This window comes from Centruroides vittatus, unplaced genomic scaffold (genome assembly GCF_030686945.1).
Source record: "Centruroides vittatus isolate TY-2023 unplaced genomic scaffold, ASM3068694v2 contig_364, whole genome shotgun sequence".
Taxonomy (NCBI): Eukaryota; Metazoa; Arthropoda; class Arachnida; order Scorpiones; family Buthidae; genus Centruroides; species Centruroides vittatus.
The window spans coordinates 6,348,039-6,370,296 of record NW_027122188.1 but is presented as its reverse complement, the minus strand read 5'-3'; the positions used below and the strand labels follow the sequence as shown (position 1 = coordinate 6,370,296).

Here is a 22,258-nt window from a genome sequence, read left to right as displayed (position 1 = left end):
AATTACTTTGCATTTCATTGATTCGCATATCATGAGATTATTCGGGTAAGAACACGAACCATTCAGCAAAAAAGGGAAATTCGGCGGAGCTCTGTAACTTTCCCTAAATCTATGTTTGTTTGGGGTAATTTTGGAAAAAAATATGACATCATAGATGCCTAGGCAACATCGACTTCTCTTGGCAAGAATTAACTGATAAATGCATGAACAGAGTGTGGAAGAAGGTATCCAAAGATTCTCAAAGAGAAGAATCTATCGTTGACCAAATTGCCAACCCAATCGATACAGCAGGACTATGAGATGTAAACGAGCAGGATATTGAGAAGTTACTGCAGGTTTCTGGTGAGAGCCTTACCAACGACGACCTTCAAGAACAGGCAGAACAAGGAATTCATTTAGAACTGGAAAATAGTGATTCTGAAAACGAAGAACTCAAAGAACTTGTTACAGATTTCTCTAGTAAAAGTTTGGTAATGATAACCGAAATCGTTGATCAAACTGTAGCGAATGATCTAGATTTTGAAAGAAGTACAAAAGCAAGACCAGGAGTTTTGGATGCTCCTGCTACCGACATTTGCTTAAATATTTAAACGGAGACGACTGGATGGCCGAGTGGACAATGTGGCAGCCTCCGGCTCTGGGGTATCCGGGATCATATCTGGACGGGTTGATTAACCCCCAAGAATTTTCCAGGGAGTGGTCCATATGGATATGTCGGTCCCGTCTCTCACTACCCAGCCTCCCCCTTGTGGACCTGGCCGAATTTATAATGGGCTTGCAAAGAGGCTCTCTTAGTTCCCACAGGGCGGAAAGAGTTTTAAAATATATGTATTTAAATAGAAAATTGCCATTAAATGCCGAATAACAGTTGTTGACGGCCTTGCGATTATAGAACAATTGAAAGACTAGAAAAGTTTTACATTTTACTTGTCTTTTAATTGTTCCATGGTTCGAGCCGACCGACAAGGAAATGAGGAAGAGAATTCTCTTTGAATCTTCTCCCATGGAGTTTTTTCCACAGTACAGACAGCAATTCTGACACATTTCTGGTTGCCGTTTTTGTGACGTCACAGGCAAATAACCTGATTGGTAGAACAACTCCCAGAAAAAGGGGAGTAATAGCCATTGTTTTGTCAAAGTTTATTTAGACCAACGATCGACAACCGGTGGTCCGCGGACCATTGATGAACCGCGAGAAATTTTGGGTGGAGAAATTTGGACATTGTTCAACTGAAGGTTACGCGAAGTATTACGAAAGAAATGCAAAATGCTTAGTTGCTTTTTTTCACTCTTTGGGGGTTTTTATTTGAATCTGAAACCAAATACGAAGTGACTGTTATCAATAAATAATGAACAATAAACAATATTGTGAGTGCGATTGTCGTCCTTCGTGGAAAAGCGCTAAGAATTCATAAACTTATTTCAAACATGCAGCAATGAACTTTAGACTTGCATTAATTTGTTATAATTAAACACGCGAGTTTCATATTAATATTGTAAAATTGAACTTTTATGATCATTATTATACTACAGACTTTGTATCGTTTAAAAAAATTCACGATAGTGGTCCGCGGGATTCAAAATTGTGAGTTTAGTGGTCCATTAGGTCAGAAAGGTTTCCGACCACTGATTTAGACGGCGTTTAGAAATAGACGATTGTCGCCTTGCAATGCATTTTAAACCGCGGTAAAGCAAGGCAACGTTTAGACGCCTTTCGGCCGTTAATCGTTATTTATTGTAACATAAACTCTCTCTGCAATTGGCCAAATCGGTGGTTCAGATCTGCACACAGTGGGGCGGCTGAATACTGAAGGACTGGACCAGACATATCCAGACGGACCACTCAAAAAATTCCTAGGTTATTTTGACCAGTCCAGATTTGATCCCTGGTTTTTCAGAGCAGTAGGCTACCATCTTAGCCGCTCCCCATCCGCCGTTTATACCATATATAAAACACTGTTTGGTTTTTTTTTCCTCCTGATAAATAAATATGTTAGTTAAATTTTTAAAAATAAATTTAATTAACAGATAATTATTATTCCTCAAACTATGTAATGTTACTGCGATGAGACACGTATTAAATTCTTTCTTCTGTTAGTAATTTTGGCGATTTTTATTGAAGATTGGCTATATTTTTACGTCTGGCAACATTTACTTTGTAGCACGTGTCATCTGTGTAATGGAAGTTTGAAATGGATTTCTAGTAGCGTGTAAGGTTCATCAGAAACAAAAATGACGGACTTTAAACAGTTAAAATTAAATGATTGGTTAATTAAGCAGTGTAACAAGATGGGTAATGTGTTTCTTAATTTTCTTGCATATATGTAATATTTACGAATCGATTGATGTGTTATGTAATGACAAAATAATTAATTTTGAGCCTCAAAAATATTCTGTATTTTAGAAATGATTATCAAATATGTTTCATTAAAGAAACTAAGGAAGAACCCTATGCACTAATTATATATAATTACCGTTATAATTCATAAAATCCTTCATCCTTTAATCAGTACAACATATTTTTGGTGCTCACATTCTTTGATCCTCCATCTCCATCCATTTTTCTTTCAAATGTAAACTTACATTTTCTTTCTTTTGTCCAGTGGCTGTAAATCAACAGTGGTACAGGGTTGTCCATAAGTCATTTTATCAGTTAAAAAAACATTTTTGCTGTTTTACATTTTTAAATTTGTGTTCCAGATACAATCAATTCCGTTTAATTGGGGCAGCCGCTTTATTGGGCCAAATCTCAGAGAATGGAAACCAAACTAATAAATTAATACATAATATAAATGCTTAATTGAGACAGTAGCAGAAAAGGAATTTAGCAAATATTGATATATTTTAGGGATCTTCCAAAAATATGTCAACTATGTATGTATGTTAATATCTTGTAAGCCTAATACCCTATTCACACTGTACATTTTAAGCGGGATTAAGATTTAAGCAGAATTAAGTTAAGTCACATTGTCGAAAACAAGATTAACTACTTGTTCATACTAGGTAATTAAAGCGAATTATTTGCTTAGCCTTCAAGTGGGTGTACTCAATATTACATTTTAAATAAAATCAAACTTTTGCTTATTTTTCATAAATCATCATAAATTAATTCATATTTAGTAATTTAAAATATAAATAACTTATTTAAAATGCATAAGATGTTAGTTAGGAATTATTAACATTTATTATCAGTGATGTCATTGTCATTGGCAGCACAATTCTCTCAATGTTTATATCGCTTTAGCAATAGACCTGTGATAAGAATGGATTTTTGACAGAAATTTATATATATATATATTCTTTTTTTTCGTAAACAAAAAATTTATATTATTATTTAAACTTCTTGTACCGAAGCAGCATATACATGCTAACAGAGAAGAGTATCGTTTGTTCGAACATTTGTACATCTGCTTCTGCCATTATTTTTGAACTTGTGGCAGACTTCGAGGAAAGCTTGAAGTGACTTAAGCTTCTTTGAGAAAGCGATTTAAGCTGAGCCAGTTGTTGGTTGTTAAATCGGTTTAACGTTAAGTCAGTTCTGTTCATATTTCATACCTTAAGCTGGCTTAAAATATACAGTGTGAATAGGGTATAATGGTTGGCGGAGACAAAGCAATTTTGACTTTCGCTCGGGCGGTTCGGTTTTTCTGGAGGGGGTTGGCATAGCAGGACGTATCACACCGGAATCCTGTCTGAGGCAAACCTGAATGTGAGCTGTTGACCCTTCTCCGGATTGGATCAGGCAATCTCCTTAAAAACAAAGAGACAAAGACCCTCTCAGACAATTTTTTAAGGTCTCTTGACTAAGTTGGTAGACAACTAGAGTTCCCTTGGATGGTGTTGTGTGCATGATTACGTCTAGACTCAGACATCCACTGGTTGGGAGCTGCTTGATTTTATGAATGCTTCTGCCAAAACAGCCCATCTCCAAGTAAAGGAAACTGCTTAAAGAAAGGTCATAAGGTGACTTTTGGACAAACTTAGACATGTTATAACTAAAAGGGAGAAAGGAAAGATCGTTCAATCAGGAACGGATTGAATGGTCAACCCTTGTGTTCGTCACTATTAATATTTGACAACGTTAGTGTGATGTGAATCGGTTATCTACCATCATGAATCTGGCAAATTTATAGTACAAATATTTTCTGTATTTTGGTTTAATAACACATTAAAATAGGTACCTAATTATTATTTTTTACCTACTTATTTACTTACCTACATATTATATATTTTATTTTAGAATTTATTATTAGTTTGTTTAATTGGAGCAGCCACTTAATTGGGCCAAATGGATTAGTCCCAATGTGTCCCAATTAAGCAGAATCAACTGTATTGAAAATTTGTGTCATGGAATTTTATTATGGAAAACTTCACAACAGCTAACAGAGTAACATAAAAATCTTTGAATTTTATTTCCAAAATTATTACTCCATTGTTCTAACACAGAGCATGCATGCATTTGCTTGATTTAATAAGATTTTGGATTATCTGATTGGGTGTATATCAATAAATCTTTAACCATCCAACAGCTTAAAGACAAATTCAGGAAGAAATTCAAGTTATACAGCCAGATATCCGAGGAACTGTTACAGAAAATGTAGAAAGTGTCTTATAAAGCAAAAAATGAAGATCATTTGTTACATCATTTTAGTTTCCCAGCTTGTTATGTTTATAACATAGGAAAGTGTTGGAATCATGTCAGGTTTGACCTTTCAGGTTTTTTTTTTCAAATCTCCACATTTTGAAATCTGAACCCAAAAAACTAAAAAAACTCCATGTGTGTGTGTGTGTATGTGTTTTGACATTATTTTGTTTAATATCTCAGAATGAGGTAATAATTAAGTAACAAAATTTGGCATGGTAATTTGTATGTAAGGAGCATTGGTGCTATTAAATTTTAGTGGTTAAAGGTTGAGGGGTTGGGAAGATAGAGGGTGGGTCTTGTCTTATCTTGAGTGGAGCCAGACTTAATGATTTTACTTGTTATTAGCATTTGCAATTTTTTATAAAACTTATCTGTACCTGCAAAATTAAGCTTTTTGCCATTTTATAATAATTGATAAATTATAAAAGTTATCATAACGAATGGCACCACAGACAATTTTAATTTTGTGCTAATCGTAGTGTTTTTGCCAGGAGAATTACTTGATTTTTTGTAGATAGTTTAAAAATTTGCATTTTCTATGCTTTATTATGTTAAAAATAAATACAAATAATTAACAAACAAAATATTTATTTAAGTTTTTTTAATGGTAAACCAACTTGTATCCATTCTGCATATATTCACTCTCCCCCTATATATCAAATTTGGTTAAATGAAAGAGTTTGTTTATGGTTTTTTATTAATATAAGAACTATATTTAAAGTAAATTATATTCTTTGGAATATTTTTATATTAAAGAAATAATTCATAAAATATTTTATTGATTTGAATACTAGATTCTATTTTAAAGTTTAATATTATTTACTTTATGGTAAACTTTTCTTAAAGGATTGCTATCACCAACACCAGTTCAGCTCCATTGTATTCCAGAAATATTGTTGGGAAAAGACTGCATTGGGTGCTCAAAAACAGGTAGTGGAAAAACACTAGCTTTTGCAATACCAGTTTTGCAAAAGCTTTCAGAAGATCCTTATGGTATTTTTGCATTAATTTTAACACCTACCAGAGAATTGGCTTGCCAAATTGCTGATCAGTTTCGTGTACTAGGAAAGCCAATTAATTTAGAGGTCAGTGAAATGAAATAATAGACATTACTTTATTCTTTAAATGAATATTACATTTTTAAGTTAGAGTAAGTTAAAATTAGTTACAGTTACTTAGTATTAAGTTTATATATTATCAAAAAATTTCTTTTGATAATATACAAGTTTTCTTTTTAACTCTTGAAGGAATTACAAAAATGTTAATTTAGCATCAACATACAGAGTACTCTTTGCATATTATATGTTTAATTAAACTTAAAATGCAAGATTTAATATTTCTGTACAAAATTAGCATAAACATAATTCATTTCATTAACTGATTTGAAGACAATAGTTACAGTCTGTAGCTATATTCTTAAAATACCATTAACCTTTTTATTTGATCAGGATCTGTATTTTAAGATGGAAATGAATTAGTCAAATTTGTGTATTTATTTACTAACGTCAATTATAAAACTTAATACAACATTGGCGTAATATGAAAAATGCCTAAGTTTATTGTTTTTGTACATTTGTATATTAGAATAATTTGACAAATTTTTGATAAAACTCATGAATTATTGATGAATTTGTTTGATATTCCCAATAAAAATAAGAAATAAATTTTTATATAATTCTATTTTAAGAAATCTTTTATTAAACTTTTGTATTCTATAAATTAGATAAAATAATACTGATTTTGTTTTAATGTTCTTTTATTACAGCTATGTCTAATAATAGGTGGTATGGATATGATGAAACAAGGAAAAGAATTAGCAAGACATCCTCATATTGTTATTGCAACTCCTGGACGTTTAGCAGATCATCTTGAAAGTTGTAATACATTTACTTTAAAGAGTATTAAATTTTTAATACTCGATGAAGCTGACAGATTATTAGAAGGCCAATTTAATAATCAGGTAAATATATAATAATGTATTCAAGAAGCTATTGTATGTGCATCACCTAAATATACAATAATGTATGGTTTAATAAGATTATAGTATAAAAATTATATAATCAAATTTTTTTTTTTTTTTTTTTTGAGACTACATGGGCACTAAGTCCTTTAATTACATAAATATTTGGTCACTAGATCATTTTTTACAGATCAGTTAGAAACTGGTAAATTTATTTAATTATATATACACCACCAACAGTATTCTTTACTTCTGCTGGCACTGTTGATGGTGTAGGTATAGCTAAATAAATATTTCAGAGTTTGATTAATCTGTAAAAAAATGGTCTAGTAACCAAATATTTAAATAATTGTATGAATACAGATATAAAGCAGGGGTTGCTCTGGAAAATGTACGAATATCACCATTTTGCCAGTTTAAAATTTTTTTTGCCACTTCAAATTATTTATCACCAACAGTTTGTTACTTATTGATGCAGCTGCTGATGGCCTTAGTTTGGTGTCTGGAAAGCAAAACATTTAAGCTGTCACTTACAAAAAGAGGGCTAGATGTTCGGGTCTCCAATTTGAACAAAATTTGGTGAGCATGTAGCCTTAAATACAAACAGTTCCTTGTTCAAATAATAGGATACACTTCTCAAGTATTTCCAAAAATTTGGCCTCTAAAAATTGAGGTTTCACTTATTAGTCTTTGGAAAATTCACCTCTCTGAGCAACAATAGCCAAATGGATAAGACGCTAGGCAATGGAGCTACACAATAGAGGTTCGAATTTTCGGAATTTTAGTTCAGTTTTGTTTCTTTTTATGTGTAACAAAATGAATTTATTATTTTACTGTATTATTAGTATTCCTTATGTTTAAAGCTTATAAAACAAGAGATTAAAAATGATGACATCATTTCTTGTTTAGCAAAAATGAGTCTCTGTAGATTTAACTGTTTTGCATTGTTAAATTAAATTTTTATTTCTTTGCATTTATTTTCGAATATTTTCACTTGTGGTTTTTGGAAATGCTTGAGAAGCGGATCCTATTATTTGAATAAGGAACCGTTTGTGTTTAAGGCTACATGCTCACCAAGTTTCATTCAAATTGGCAACCCAAACGTCTTGCTCTCTTTTGTTCTTAGCAATAGGAATCATTTTTGAATAATTCTGAATAACACATTTTGTCACAATGTTTAAACAGTATTTCACATATTCTGTCGTGTCAAAATTTTTGTTTTAGTTTACTGAAAAAGATTGAAATGAAAAAAGTCACCCCAAAATAATCCACAGATTTTCTGTTGATTGATAAAAAAAAATCCCTAATCTGGAAATGCTGAGTGACATTGCACGAAAACTGCCTGTGGTTCTCAATGTTGTCCTATTTTTCTCCCTGAACTTGCCGCACAAAGTCATGAAATCACTAGGTATGTGGTGCATGGGAGCTAGACATTTTGCTTTTTTTTTTTTAAGTGTACTTTGTAATTCAGTTTCATGCCGAATGCGGAATAAGCGGACTAGGATTTTTATTGTCTCTTGCTATCACCAGTATTATATTCTTATAGCAAAGTGGCGATTTTGGCACTATACAGTGTGACCCCTGATAAAGACAAGATATTAGTTTACTAACTCATCCTCTTTCAACATCTTTGTATTAATTAAAAATTATAATTAACTTCTTCACCTAACAAATCTTATATTCATTAAATGATAAAGCAAAACATTTAAGACTTTAGTCCAAATTCAAATCTGGAATAGATAATTTGTACAATAAAAATCATTGTTCAACAATTGCACAGATTAATTATATATGAAAAGGCATATGCTTATTGGATTGTTATTGTTCACTTTATTTATATTGTTGTTATTTTATTTTATGTGCTTGGTTTTGCATTAATATATAAAATACATTTTCATATATTTTTCTGTAAACAAAATTACAGATATTTTAAACATTTTATAAATAACAATAACATGATGTAATTACAACCATGCATTTTGAGTGCAACTCACTCTTCATTGGTTTCTGCAATCTTCAGTCAGCAAGGATTATATTTGTAGAATCAATTGAAAAAAGTCCGAAATGCATTTCGATTTCAATAAAGAATATTATAAAGAGTAAGAGTTATCTTCTGTGCCCTAACCATTGTGACAAATCTAGTTAAAAATTGGATAGAATAACCAATCAACAGAAAACAATATTTAACACTAAATGAGGTTTGGCAAATAAGGTAACAAGCTGAACAAACATCATCATCATCACAAGTTAACAAATTTTTGAATTCATTCGCTTGAGCCAGATTTTTATAAATGTACAATTGTGTGAATTTTTTTCCTAAGGAAAAGAAGAATGAAACAAATTTCTAAACTGACTCATGTTGAAAAATCAATTTTTAGAACTCAAAACAGCAGTAAACTTTGTGTGAACAATTATTTTTTCTTAGAATCCACAAATTGCATTTCAAAATTTATTGTACTACAGAATCATCTGTGAAAAATAACAAAAACGTTCAGTTATATTTTATCATTATAAGTGAACATACAAATATTAAATTATCTTTTTATAATATTTATTCAATTAAAATATAATTTTGTTTATATTTTAAACTGTTGTTCTAACACTTAAATATTTTTTGTTGATTGCTGGTGATTGAAATTGCCAATCAAGCCAGCCCAATGCTGGCCAATGGCAACCCTAATGTCACCCTATCTCCCCTAAAATGGTGACAGTACTGAACAAGTGCAATCTCTAATTGCTCTGACTACATGAAAGAAAAGTTCTCCATGACAGATATCATCTCATGTATAGGGCATCACATAATCTCTGCTTTGTCAAAATGAAAGTTTCCAATAAACTAATACTTAAACTTCAACATTCAAAGAACACTGGTATGAAATCAACATGTACCTGAACCTGTTACTGGTGTTGGTGAAATGACAGATAATATCGTAAACGTTTTCGAACCTTAATAGTTCTGAATAAGAACTATTAAGGTTTGAAAAATTTCTTCAGTTCTTTTCATCGACACGGATCTTTAATTGCCATCTACCTGCACTGATTGCGCATGTCCGATCCGACGATTTTACACGAGACATGGGTTCGATTCTATTTAAATATCCCTGTTCTATTTTCTGCGTTCCATCGCTTATCTTTTTTCATATCGTCTGAAGAAGAACTATTAAGGTTTGAAAACGTTTACGATATTATCCGTCATTTCACCAACACCAGTAATAGGTTCAGGTATGTGTTAAACTAATACTTAATTGTTAATATTGTAATTTTTAAAATGCTTAATCTTTGATTGAAACAGATAATTAGGTTTCTTATTAGATGTTGAAGAATCATTTTAAGAATTGGAAATTGTGATGATGCTCAATTCTGATTTACAGAAAATGCTCAATTTTTTTTCCTATTCCTGATTCTGATTCCAATTAATCATCCCATCACTAGTTAACACAGTTCTGAAGCATTCATGCAAGCATTTAAAATTGTTTTATTCATGCATTAACTTTTTTGAAATATTATTGTTCAAAAATTTCCTTCCATAAGCTGTTCTTGGAATATAGCAGTCTCTAAGCTTTGAAATATTAAACTGATGATGGCTCAAGAGGAGCATTTTTTAAATACAAACTTTTGATAATCTTAAAAAGCAGTAGTAAAAATTTTATTTGTTTATCATAATGGTACCAAGTTTCATTCATTTTAAATGTAAAAAATATTCTTATATGTGATTAAATTCACTGAGGTTTAAAAGTGGTATGTTTTTTATATTCATAATTTTTAATCCAAAATAGCCATGACTGTCTGTTTTATCTGAAGTAACATTGATCCACATTTCCTTGGATAATTGGGAGTTTTACTGTTCATATCATATTTTAGCTGATAAAAGTCAAACTTTTCTCAAACAAAATTTTTTACAACAAAACTTTAATAGTTTATTTTTTTTAAGTTTCAGATTATGCCAAGTTTCACAAATTTCGTTGATAAATTATTGAAAATAATTTATTAAATTTGGTATGTTATTTCTATAATAATAAATGTATAAAAATGCAGAATAGTCTGGACTAAAAGTTTGAAAAATTTGAATATGGAAAGTACATATACTGTATATTTCTGCGGATAAGACGACCTTCAGATAAGACGAGGTATAAATTTTTGGCAAAGTTTTATAGTTTTAGCATATATCTGTCCTATAAGACGACCCCCAAACTATCAATGGCCTATGAATTTAGTTTAGATCAGCGATCATCATCTGGATAATAATACTGTATAGTGTATATGGAATTGTCCTATTCTTAATTTTTTGAATGAACAAATTTTATTTTCTGCCCTGCTATTGTTGCAAACATTCGTGCTGATTCGGACATTCGGGTGATGACCTTGACTATTCACAAAAATATCGTATGGGTTATTTTATTTTGTGGACATGCCCTACTCTCTACTAGTAAATAATTACAGTTCGTCAGTTTTTTATAATGGTTTTAATTTATATAAATTTCAATCTAATATTTTTGTATCTGTCTTATAAGACAACCCAAGGTTTTGGGGGCCTTTTTTTTTATGATTCAACTATCGTCTTATCTGCAGAAATATATGGGAATAAAATTCATATTTATATGTATTTAATCATTTAGAATAAATTTTATCTTTTACTCTTAAATTAATTTTTTTAAAATGTGTAAGTTATTTTGAAACATTCATTTATGTATCTGTAATGATTAAAACCTGACTTTATTATATATGTTTGAATTTATATATTTATTAAACTTTGTTGATTAAAATATTCAATAAAAGGAGATTTTATATGGCTAGATTTAGATACATTTTGTAAAATATTATTGTAAATAAATATTTTTATGCATAAATGTTAGATAATGTAAATAATATAAACATAATATTTAATAAAATTCTTTTTTTATTTTTTTTCAGCTAAATACTATATTTAATTCCCTTCCAAAACAGAAACAAACTTTATTATTTAGTGCTACAATTACACAAAATGTTCAAAACATGGAGAAACATCTTTCAAATAAATTTTATTGGTCACAAGTTGAAGAAATTTCAACAGTTGATCAGCTAGAGCAGTTCTATGTTTTGATGCCAGCTTTAGTTCGAGATCCTTATCTTGTACACATAATTCATCGTTATTTAGAAAAAAATCAAAATAACTCACTCATTATCTTTACCGGTTCTTGCAAGTAAGTTTTTATTATTAAATTTTTTGTGACTTAATTTTAATGATGTATTGCAAATAAGACATTTCAATAATAGATTTAATATAAATAAAAATATTTTTTTAACATTGTAACTTTTGTAGCAATTTTATTCAAGAATTAATAAAGTTACTGACAAGTAGCTATGTACTCTTTATACCACTAAATTTAATTGGCTAATAATAACAATTTTAATTCTATATGTAAAATTATGTTAAAATAATTTTTTAAAATTTTTCAGAAAGTGCCAGATATTGTCCATGGCTTTAACATCATTAGGATTTGAAAATGTATCACTTCACTCAATGAAAGCACAGAGAGAGAGGTTTATTTCATTATCAAAATTCAAATCTAATAAAGTAAAAATCTTAGTAGCCACTGATGTTGCAAGTAGAGGTAATGTATAAAATTATCATTACAGTCGAATCTTTTTAATTTGAGGGAAGAGTTGAGAGAAGTTTGAATTGTCAAAAATTTGAATTATCCATTTTTGAAAATTAAACTAGTTTCTTGCAAATTTCTGTCTACTTGGGTCTTGTTTATTAATAGGACTTTATTATACTGGTGTAGTTTTTGATTAGCAAATAGAGGAGATCTTAGTCAAAAATTAAAACAAAATATCGGGTGAGAATAAAGATATTTTGTTTTGATTTTTGACTAAGATCTCCTCCTTTTGCAATCAGTTTTTTAGATGTTGCATTAGTTAATTTTCACAAAAATGGTGAAGCTTATTAGTTGGATTAATCTAAAAATATTGAAATCTTAACTGAATGGTTTCTAACATCTCTTGATTACATTGTTTGTGTTATGTTGTTTACAACTTCATGCAATCATAATTTTATTTAATTAATAGAATACTGATAAAAACTTGTCTATTGCTATCTTGTTGAAAATTTTAAATTCAAGTTTTTATGAAATATTTATAGTTAGATGTTGATAATAGTAAAATTAAAAATTATATATTGAAAATAGTTACCTATTGAAATGTTGATAACTTAAGTATATATACATTTTAATATAAAAATTGTTTTCAGGTCTGGACATTCCCACAGTTGATATGGTTATAAATTATAATGTACCAAAACCTAAAACTTATATTCATCGTGTGGGTAGGACTGCTCGAGCTGGTCGTGGTGGTATGGCTGTGACATTAGTATCACAATTTGATGTAGATTCAGTACATAAAGTAGAAAATTTTATAAATAAAAAACTTAGCCTGTATGAAACAAAAGGTAATTAATTTTTGTGTAATTTTTAAAACTTTTCTAAATTCAATATTATTAAAACACAGGCATCATTTGCCAACTGCAAGGATTAACTTCGAAAACATTAAGGTGTTGGTAAAATCATGTTAACCAAAACAAAAACTTTATGGCCAATTTCTTCATTAAAGGAAGAATGCCAACTGTGACACTGAATATACATTTTATAATAATAATTTCAATTTTACATATAAAATTTTCTTTATTGAATTTTTAAAGTCATGGAAAATTCTAAAACCATTTTGAACTAGTTGAGAAGAATTACAACTCTTAAAAGGGCTAAGAATCAAAGACTGACTCATTATATTTTTTTAAATTTCTTTGCAGGTCACCAACAATGCTTTTAATATTTTTTTAAATTTCAAAGATATCTTTAGTAACCAGATTAATGTTTATAAAATTATTAGTATAATTGTATGCCATCAGTAATAATAGAAAAAAGGAAAACATTGTTTTCAGTATTTAATTACAAATAATTTTTTAATTAAATGAAGAAAATATTAATTTTTATTATGTTTTAAAATACAGTTTAATTTATCAGTAATCAAAATATTAAATAATAATGAAACATTCTAAAATTTTTTAATATTATTTTCATTAACTTGATTCTTGATAGAAATTATATTTTTTCAAAATTGCAGTTGACAAGGGATGTTTGTAATTTAACAATAATTTTATACAACTGTGTAATATTGTTTAAATAATATGGTTATAAATCATTAGATTATACAGTATTTTAACTGAAATTTCAGAATGACTCTAGGCATTTATCTATATGCTCTTATTCTTATATATCAATAGTTGTCATTTTTTTAAAGTTCTTGTATGTTTTTTAGAACTTGTATTATTATAATTCTTTCAATTAGGAAGCCACACACTTGTCTTGAGATGGCTTCCTAATTGAGAGAATTAATACATAAGTTCTAAAAAAACATAAAAGGAAATAAGTAAAAGTTTCTATATTAAAACAGACTAACATTATAAAGATTTGATATTCAAATAACTAATAAAACAAGACATTTATTTACAAAATATATTTTTCTTAGAAATTGTTTTAATACAGCTCAAAGCATATCTAAATTCCAAACTGTTTTCAGTATTTAATTATCATTAGAGTTAAAGTATAAATTTAAAGATTCATAATTTTTTGAACATTTTATAAGTTTAATTTACCCAAGATTTAAAATCTAATAAGATTGTAAGATAAAATTATTAAATACATCTAAAGAATTTTATTGTTTTTGTCAGTACTTTTGCATCTCAATTATATGATAGATTATCTATGTATTAATTAATGGGAATTTTCATTTTTATTTTTGATTATCTTCAAATGTTATAATTACTTTTGTAAATAAATCAAAAAAATAAGCTTAGATTCAGCTTGAATCCATTAAAAATGTTAGATTTTATAATTAATATATTCAAGCTGATTTATAAAATGAACTATATTAGGTCCTTGATGTAATAGACTTCAGATTTAACAAATAAATTTATGATTGAAGTGAGAAATTTATAACTGTTTTATTTTCCCAGCTGTTATGTATACATTATAAAGGAAAGTATTGGAATCCTTTTAAATTTGACTCTCTGAATTTTTTGCAAATCTCCATGTGTTGAGATTTGAATCCAATAAAGTCAAAAAAACAATTTCATGGATGTGTGTGGGATAAAGATTAAGAAATGAAATTTGGCATGGGGGCTTGTATATGTGGGGTAATAATGCATTAAATTCTGGTGGTTAAAGATTGAAGGAGTGGGGAGATAAAATAAAAAATAAAAAGTTTTATAACAAAATCTTGTAACAGATGGCACCACACACAATTTTATTTTGCTTAATAATTTAAAAGTTATTTTTTAAAATAAAAATTCATAACAGCTGGGAAAGTTACACAACTCATTGTTGGATTTTTTTTTCTCTTAAAATTTTTTGTTGAATTTCAGATATGTTAAAATTTATACTTAAGTTTAGAGAAAAATCATTAGAATTGTAATGAAAAAGACTTAAAACTATTAATGGATTTTCAAGAAAAGTAATTCTATCTGTACGTTTCTATATTCAACAGTTGACTCAACAGTGAATTTTCCGTTGAGGCCCTCCATTGAACAATCTGACGTCACGTTTTGTAGAAAAAAGAAATGTTTCTGTTGAAAAGGCACTTTTCATGATATCCAAATTAATTAAGGAGAAGGCAATGATTGTAACTTGTTTGCTAAATAATTAAAGTAACTCACTTAACCATTATTCAAATGAATCCTTATCTGTATCATTTTCTTGTATACTGGGTCTTTCTTTAATAATTTGAATTTCTTGAATATTTATATCATTAGGAAGACTTAAAGAGGGCCAAATATCAATCATAATCAATTTTGGACAAATTCGTGGCAGTAGTTTGTTTATGAAAAAAAACTTAATATTTCAATATTGAATAAATTATCCATGCAATCACATGTTTTATCAAATACAGATCGTTCATTAATCTGTCTGCTATTACAACATCCACAGCAAGAATGAATGGATAGTTTCTATAAGCGAAATTTACTTTTTTATGGAAGCCACCATGTTAGTTTGTTTACTACTCAATAGTCTTTCAGGTCGTTGAGACAGCGCTGACATCACTAGTCTCAATAAAGAACTCAACAGTCCATTTAGAAACGTCATTTTCTCACCATTGAGTCAACCGCTGAATATAGAAACATACGATATACGAAGCTTGCATTTTAAAACTTTGAATGCAGCGTAAGTGGTCATTTTAAATCTTTTTTTTTTATTTGCATTCATTTTAAATTCTTTGTTTCTCTTCATATTTTCCATCAAATCCCTATTAAACTCTGACCATGGTACCCTTAAGTAAAAAATTTTATACTTTTTTTGATAGAAATTATTTGATAGTCAAAATGTAGATTCTCAATAAATGTATTAATGTTATTGTAAAAAGGCTACTTTTAAATTATAAAATATAATTCCATTGATATAATTATGTTACAGTATATGTAATTTTTCATATTTAGACAAATATTCTTCATTTTCTTCTACATCTCTCTGAATGTTATGGTCTGTGCTTTTTCTTCTAATTTTATTGTTAGATGTTGGTTTTAAATTCACATGACTGTTTCATTTGAAACAAAAATGAAAACAATTTTTTTCTTTATGTTATTTACCTGAAGACATTAAGAAGGGTTCAAGTGAAATAAAATGAAAATACTCATTAAAAATTAATTTGTGTTTATATTTTTATATTGACTTTAAATGTTGCTGGCACTCTTATTATTAACTTAGAAACTTATTTTATTTGACTCTAATCATATTCTAAGATTAAATAATCTGAAAATGATTTATATAGGATAGTATTTATTTAATATACAATAAGTATTATCAGATCAACAACTGAGATGTTTTTCATCTATAATCTTATTCCAGTTATAAAAATAAATTAGAGATTTTCAACTATGATATTTGTTTTTAGTGAACTTCTTTGTCTATACAGGATGACTCACTGATGTTGATGTAGGTTTTACTTGAAAACCATTGGAGATAATGTGAGACTAATTATCGAGTTCATAGAGTAGACTGGGACAATTTTGATCTTGGATGACCTTGAAAATCAGCAGTTTTTGAGAATACAAAATAGGTTTTTTTTTTAATTTTAAGGGGTCATTTTGAGTCATTATATGAATTGTATGTGACAAAATAAACATCTTTTGTACATTTTCTTAAACCTAGGGTTGTATTCTGGTCACTGTCTCTGGTCTCTTATCTCTCACAAGCCGGTTGCTGATTGGCTAATCCAAATGATTAGCCAATCAGTAACCAGCTTGTGAGAGACGAGATACCAGAGACAGTGACCAGAATACGGCCCCTAATGTTTTCAGGATATCAGCCAATTTCTGCTAAAAATATGATTTCTTTTTTCCTGAAAGTTTTTATGCTGGGAACCAAGTTTATCAGTTTTTGTTCATTATCTTATTGTATCAAATAGTTGAACAAGCATCCTTTGAATAAATTGAATTGTTATTTTTTCAAAGGTATGAAGGAATGCCATTTAAGGTGTAATCTTTTTCATTTTTGTATATTTACTTCTATTTGTTTTCTCTGTTTTCGTGAAAATGAGTTATTTGAATGAAGAAGCATTTGATATGCTGATGGCTTTAGGTGCATGTCACCAAAATTATTCACAAACTGCAAATCTGTATGCCAGTTTATGGGGATGAATGAAAGAAATGGTTTACTTTCAGCATCCTTCTACTGAAAACATAAAAATCAGAATATTGGAAAGTTATTCATAAGATTAGTTGATGTAAATTATGAAATGTATTAAATGCCTTTCCTAGAAGAATAAGAATAAGCTCTTGGCATCTCCTAGAAGAAGATGCTGCCAAGAGGGTAGACATTCTTAGCATCTAATTTAAATAAATTTTGAAATGTACTTTCATTACTATCATTTTTCTGTTATGTAAAACTTTTTGATAATTAACCTGTTGTAAACTTCCCAGTATAGAAACTTTCAGAAAAAGAGAAATCAGATTTTTAACATAAACTGGCTTATATCTCGAAACCATTAGGTTTAACACGTTGACTGCCATCTACGAGATGACTCGTAGTTACCGTTTCTGCCTAGGACGCCACCTACGAGTTATATCGTAGTTTGTTTCCTTGCCATATTTGTGCAGCTACGATGTAATTCGTAGTATATCAGTGTAAATATGAATAGATAGCTTCAGGGGCAAGAACAAAAAATCAAGTTTGGCTTACATGAACAGAACATTTATTAATAAATGAACGGAAAATATGATCATAAAAAGTTTATTCAAAATCGAAAGCAAAACAATATTTTTATTGTTTGTGATAATTTATAAAACAGAAATATAAATTTAAACGAACAGAAAATATTATAAAATGTTTATTCAAAATCAAAAGCAAAACGATATTTTTATTGTTTCTGATAATTTTTAAAACAATCTTCTACGCAAAGGGCTGGCTTCTCAAGACAGATTAGACAAAAATAACGCGTTTCTCGGCGTTTTTTAGCTTTGGTACAAATTCGACATGGCTTTGTCAGATGTTGTTTTTTCTGAGTAGATGGGATACTCTGTAAATAGTGGAGCTTCTGAAATTTAATTTTTTTTGAAACTGGTTGAATTTCTTCTTTGATCAACGCTTTGACGAATGCTTCTCTAAACTTTATAAGTTTTATTTTAGAAGAAGTTGCTTTTTGAAAGAGTTTGTGCGCATTATGTATATATATTTCTATAATATGTAATGCAACCTTTTTGGGCCATCTAATAGTCTTTCTTAGAGCTGTGTAGTACGATAGCATTTGATCTGATCGTCAATGCCAGACATTCCATGATTATAATCTCGAATTATATTCGGTTTCATCGAACATTTTCCATTGCGATTGAACAACTCTACCATTTCAACAACGTGCATGTTTGAAATGGTAAGGACTTCTCGTTTGTCTTTCCATTTACATACAGTAACAGGACCATTTCGCTGCCAAATAAACTCCCCCATCCTCACCAAAAATTTTGTCAGATTCTGAATCACTTAGATTAGTGTAGTAATCAAGTTGTTTTTTAGTCAGTGGTCTTTTCTTATCCATTTTGGGATATTTATAATTTGATTATAAAAATAAATAAAAAATAACACACTCAAAAAAGACGTAAATGTGATGTGCTCGCCTCTATATCCGATTTATTACTAATGAATTTAGACACACATCTCCGATTGGCTGTAGCGAAGTGACAGGACGAATCGTGTCTGTGCACGAATTAACTCGTAGTTTGGCTTTAGCAAAGAGCTTTCTGTTACATAAGCCAACTACGAGATAATTCGTAATACCTTTATTTTAAGAAAAACACATTCTATATGCTATTTGATTATTACTATATACTCTGATTAGAGTTTTTAATAATATAATATAATTAAATTAAGTTGGCATTTTACAACAGAATCCTAAAAAGTCACGTGGCAGTCAACGTGTTAAGGAAATGTGACGTGTTACAAAAGATATTTATTTTTTCCAAACAATTTATATAATGGCTCAAAGGCATCCTTTATAATTTGAAAATCTCAATTTTGTTTTATCTTAAAAACTGCTGATTTTCAAGGTCACCAAGATTGTCCCTGTCTACTCTAGGTAGTTGAGACTAATGGTAATTAGTCTCAACTACCTATCTCTGATGGTTTCAAGAAAAAACTACTGAACACCACTAATGAATTACCCTGTATACAAGATGATTCAAAAAGGTTTGTCTCAAACTTCAGGTCTTGTTTAGAGGAGTTGAAATAGTGCAACTTTCAAATAGGATTATGTCTGTGAACACATTCTTGAGTCAGTGCGAGCCATCTAATGTAAGGAACTATACCATAGATAGCATGACAAAATAAAACAGCGATTAAAACATTTAATAATGAAACAGAGTGCATGAATGTAAATGTAGTACTGTAAATACAAAATGATGCTGTTACAAAAGCTTTTTGACTTGGTGACTCCCACATTTGATGCACACCTTGCATCTTTGAAGGAAACTCTGGTGCACCCTCTCAAATATCTCAAGACATCTTCCAGACCACATCCTCTGCTACAAGAATTCTGGCTAATACAGCCGATTGCAGAGAGAACGTTTAGAGAACAAACCGGGGGTTTACAGATTGGGTAGACTGCGGTTCAGAAAAATTTCATTGCAGAGACAGCGTTTCGAGCTTGCCACAAGTAGACAGCGATTAAAAACAAGTTATTTGACCTACTTTCTAGACTCACTCGACAGCAAGTTTAGAGAGCTTTTTAATTCGAGTGGTAGTTTTGTTGGTGGAAAAGTTTAGATAAAAATGGATATCATTCAACAAATGTTGTAAACGGTACGAATCGACAAAATTATTAATTAATTAATTAATTGCTTGGAGCAAAAATAACAAAATTAAATATTTTAAATTTGTTTTAAATGTTCCAATTCCGATATTCAAATGGGTGAAGACTTAAAATTTAAATCGGATGCATTTATTTACAATTCGAGTATGATGTCGGTTATAAAACGTTAATGCATTTCCGGAGTCATTGTAGTTAATTACCTAGTCAGAACGTTCTGTTAAACAAACGAGACAATTTTAATAATTACCGGAATCTTTTTATAGAAATAAAAATGAATAATTTTAAATATTTTATTATTACTATTACATTTCGACAGTTACGAAGGGAAACTGTAACAGACACTTGGTACGTGTGCTTGTTCGAGTGGCTAGTGGCGCGAAACTATTGTTCGTGGGATTATGACTAAACACCCCTAAGGCAGAAGACCCCTAGCGGCGGTAACGGAAATGGTTGCGATAGTAATCCTGCGCGGTACGAGAGGAACCGGTAGGGTCAGACAGTTTGTTACTTGGTCCCTTGTTGTTAGGACATTGATGAGTGCGGGGCAAGAATGAACATATACCCCAGAATAGATTCGAACCTTGGAGTACGGACTCTCGAGTATCGACAACCCTGAACTTGTACTTGGCTAAGATTCCCGTTAGCCGTAACAGAGACGATGTCGAAATAATTCCTTAAATATTATTCTGAAGACGAATTTCGAATTCGGTATAAATTTTCAAAATATGGATTTGTTCGTATTTTAAACCGTATTGGCGACGAAGTTAAAAGTTAAATATCGAAATGGAAAAGGATTGTCATTAATTGCGGAACAATGGTTGTTGACGGCCTTAAGATATTATTTTCGGAAGCTTTCGGAATATAGCTGGCGACCTTTTCTGACATCACAAACCAATAACCCGATTGGCCGAATGACTTCTAAAACGGGAGTAATGACGGAGAAAGTAAGAGCCAATGTTTTCCAAAGTTCCTTTAGAGGGCGTTCAGAAATAGACGCTCATCGTCTTTGCAAAGCATTTTAAACCGCGGTTCAGCCAGCCAACGTCTGTTGTTAAACGTCGTTTAATGTAAACTCTATCTCTGCAATCGGCCGATAGTGTTTCTGGATTGCCCACTTGTGTCTTGTAAAGGAAGCTTTTGATATGCCCCTAAACAAGGTTTGTACTGACTCAGGATTGTCTGTGAATACTGGTTTATATTCAGAAATTGCTCTGTTTAATTCCATCTGTATGCTCCTGAAATTTAGGATTGACTGTTGAATCACTGTAGATTCATTTTATAGAATTATTACTGCCACTATCATTATTTTGACATTTATTTTCAAATCTTACAAGATCATAAACTTTTAAGATTTTAACTTGTTCTTGAAGTTGTAATAACAGTTTCTACAGCGGATTCCACTTTTTATAATTTATCGATTTACAGCAGAAGACATCGTTTATTCTATTTTGTTAAATATATTTATGTGCTATTATTGTTCTGACCATTTTATTAATTATTACGATTCTATTTATTTTGGTAATAAATCAAACAGAAATTTTACATTACGCTGTTGATGGAATGCTATTTCTTGGGCAACTTTGTAAAATTTAAATACAGATGTAAAAATATTGGCATATACTGTACTGTTTTAATACTTAAAATAATACATATAAAAATTATAAATATCTTGTGAAATTTCAATTAAGAAACACGTGAAACAAATTTCTATTAAGTTAATTATTTATAAAAATTTTTACTGATTTCATATTTGCTGAATTTTATTATATTATTACTATGATATTAATGAAATATGAAATTTATTTTTATCGAAGAAAAAAGGGTGCTGGACATAATGTTGCAAGTGTCTGTGGCAACGAGAGAGGCAGAAATACGACTAGGAGAAACAGACTTTGGTGAAAGAAAAATTATAAATCAGAAAAAGCGGAAAATTTTAGAAGCAGAGAATAAAAAGAAACCAAAGGATTGTGTAACGAAAAAATCGGACAAAATAAACAACAAACAAAAGAAGAAAAGAAAAAAACTATTAGAAAATTGAAATAAAACGTTAAAAACCGACTAACGTTTCTTTTAATAAAAGTGTTAATTTTATTATCCGTTAAATTCAAATCATTATTCGTTTATTTAAAATTGAAGAAAAGGTTATAGAAAAATAATTCATTAACTTCAGCAGTTTTACTTTACGTTAAAAAAATTAATTGAATTTAATAAAATATTTAAATAAAACACTGCTAGCCAGGCGGCTAAGCGGTTAGTGTCGCCATCCGGACTCTGGAATGAGGCCGAATGGGCCTCTCTTAATTTAACTCTCTACCCTATGGGCACTA

General features: G+C 29.8%; 1 protein-coding gene across 1 annotated transcript; it reads left to right on the top strand.

Annotated features, from left to right (window-relative positions):
• Window positions 1-2,172: 2,172 nt before the first annotated feature.
• Window positions 2,173-21,989, top strand: LOC136975193 (probable ATP-dependent RNA helicase DDX49). Its single transcript, XM_067270230.1, has 7 exons — window positions 2,173-2,293; window positions 5,492-5,730; window positions 6,411-6,605; window positions 11,517-11,785; window positions 12,042-12,196; window positions 12,835-13,032; window positions 21,746-21,989. Exons 1-7 carry the CDS (start codon window positions 2,233-2,235, stop codon window positions 21,967-21,969), a joined length of 1,341 nt encoding a protein of 446 aa, XP_067126331.1. The 5' UTR covers window positions 2,173-2,232; the 3' UTR covers window positions 21,970-21,989.
• The last annotated feature ends 269 nt before the right edge of the window (window positions 21,990-22,258 follow it).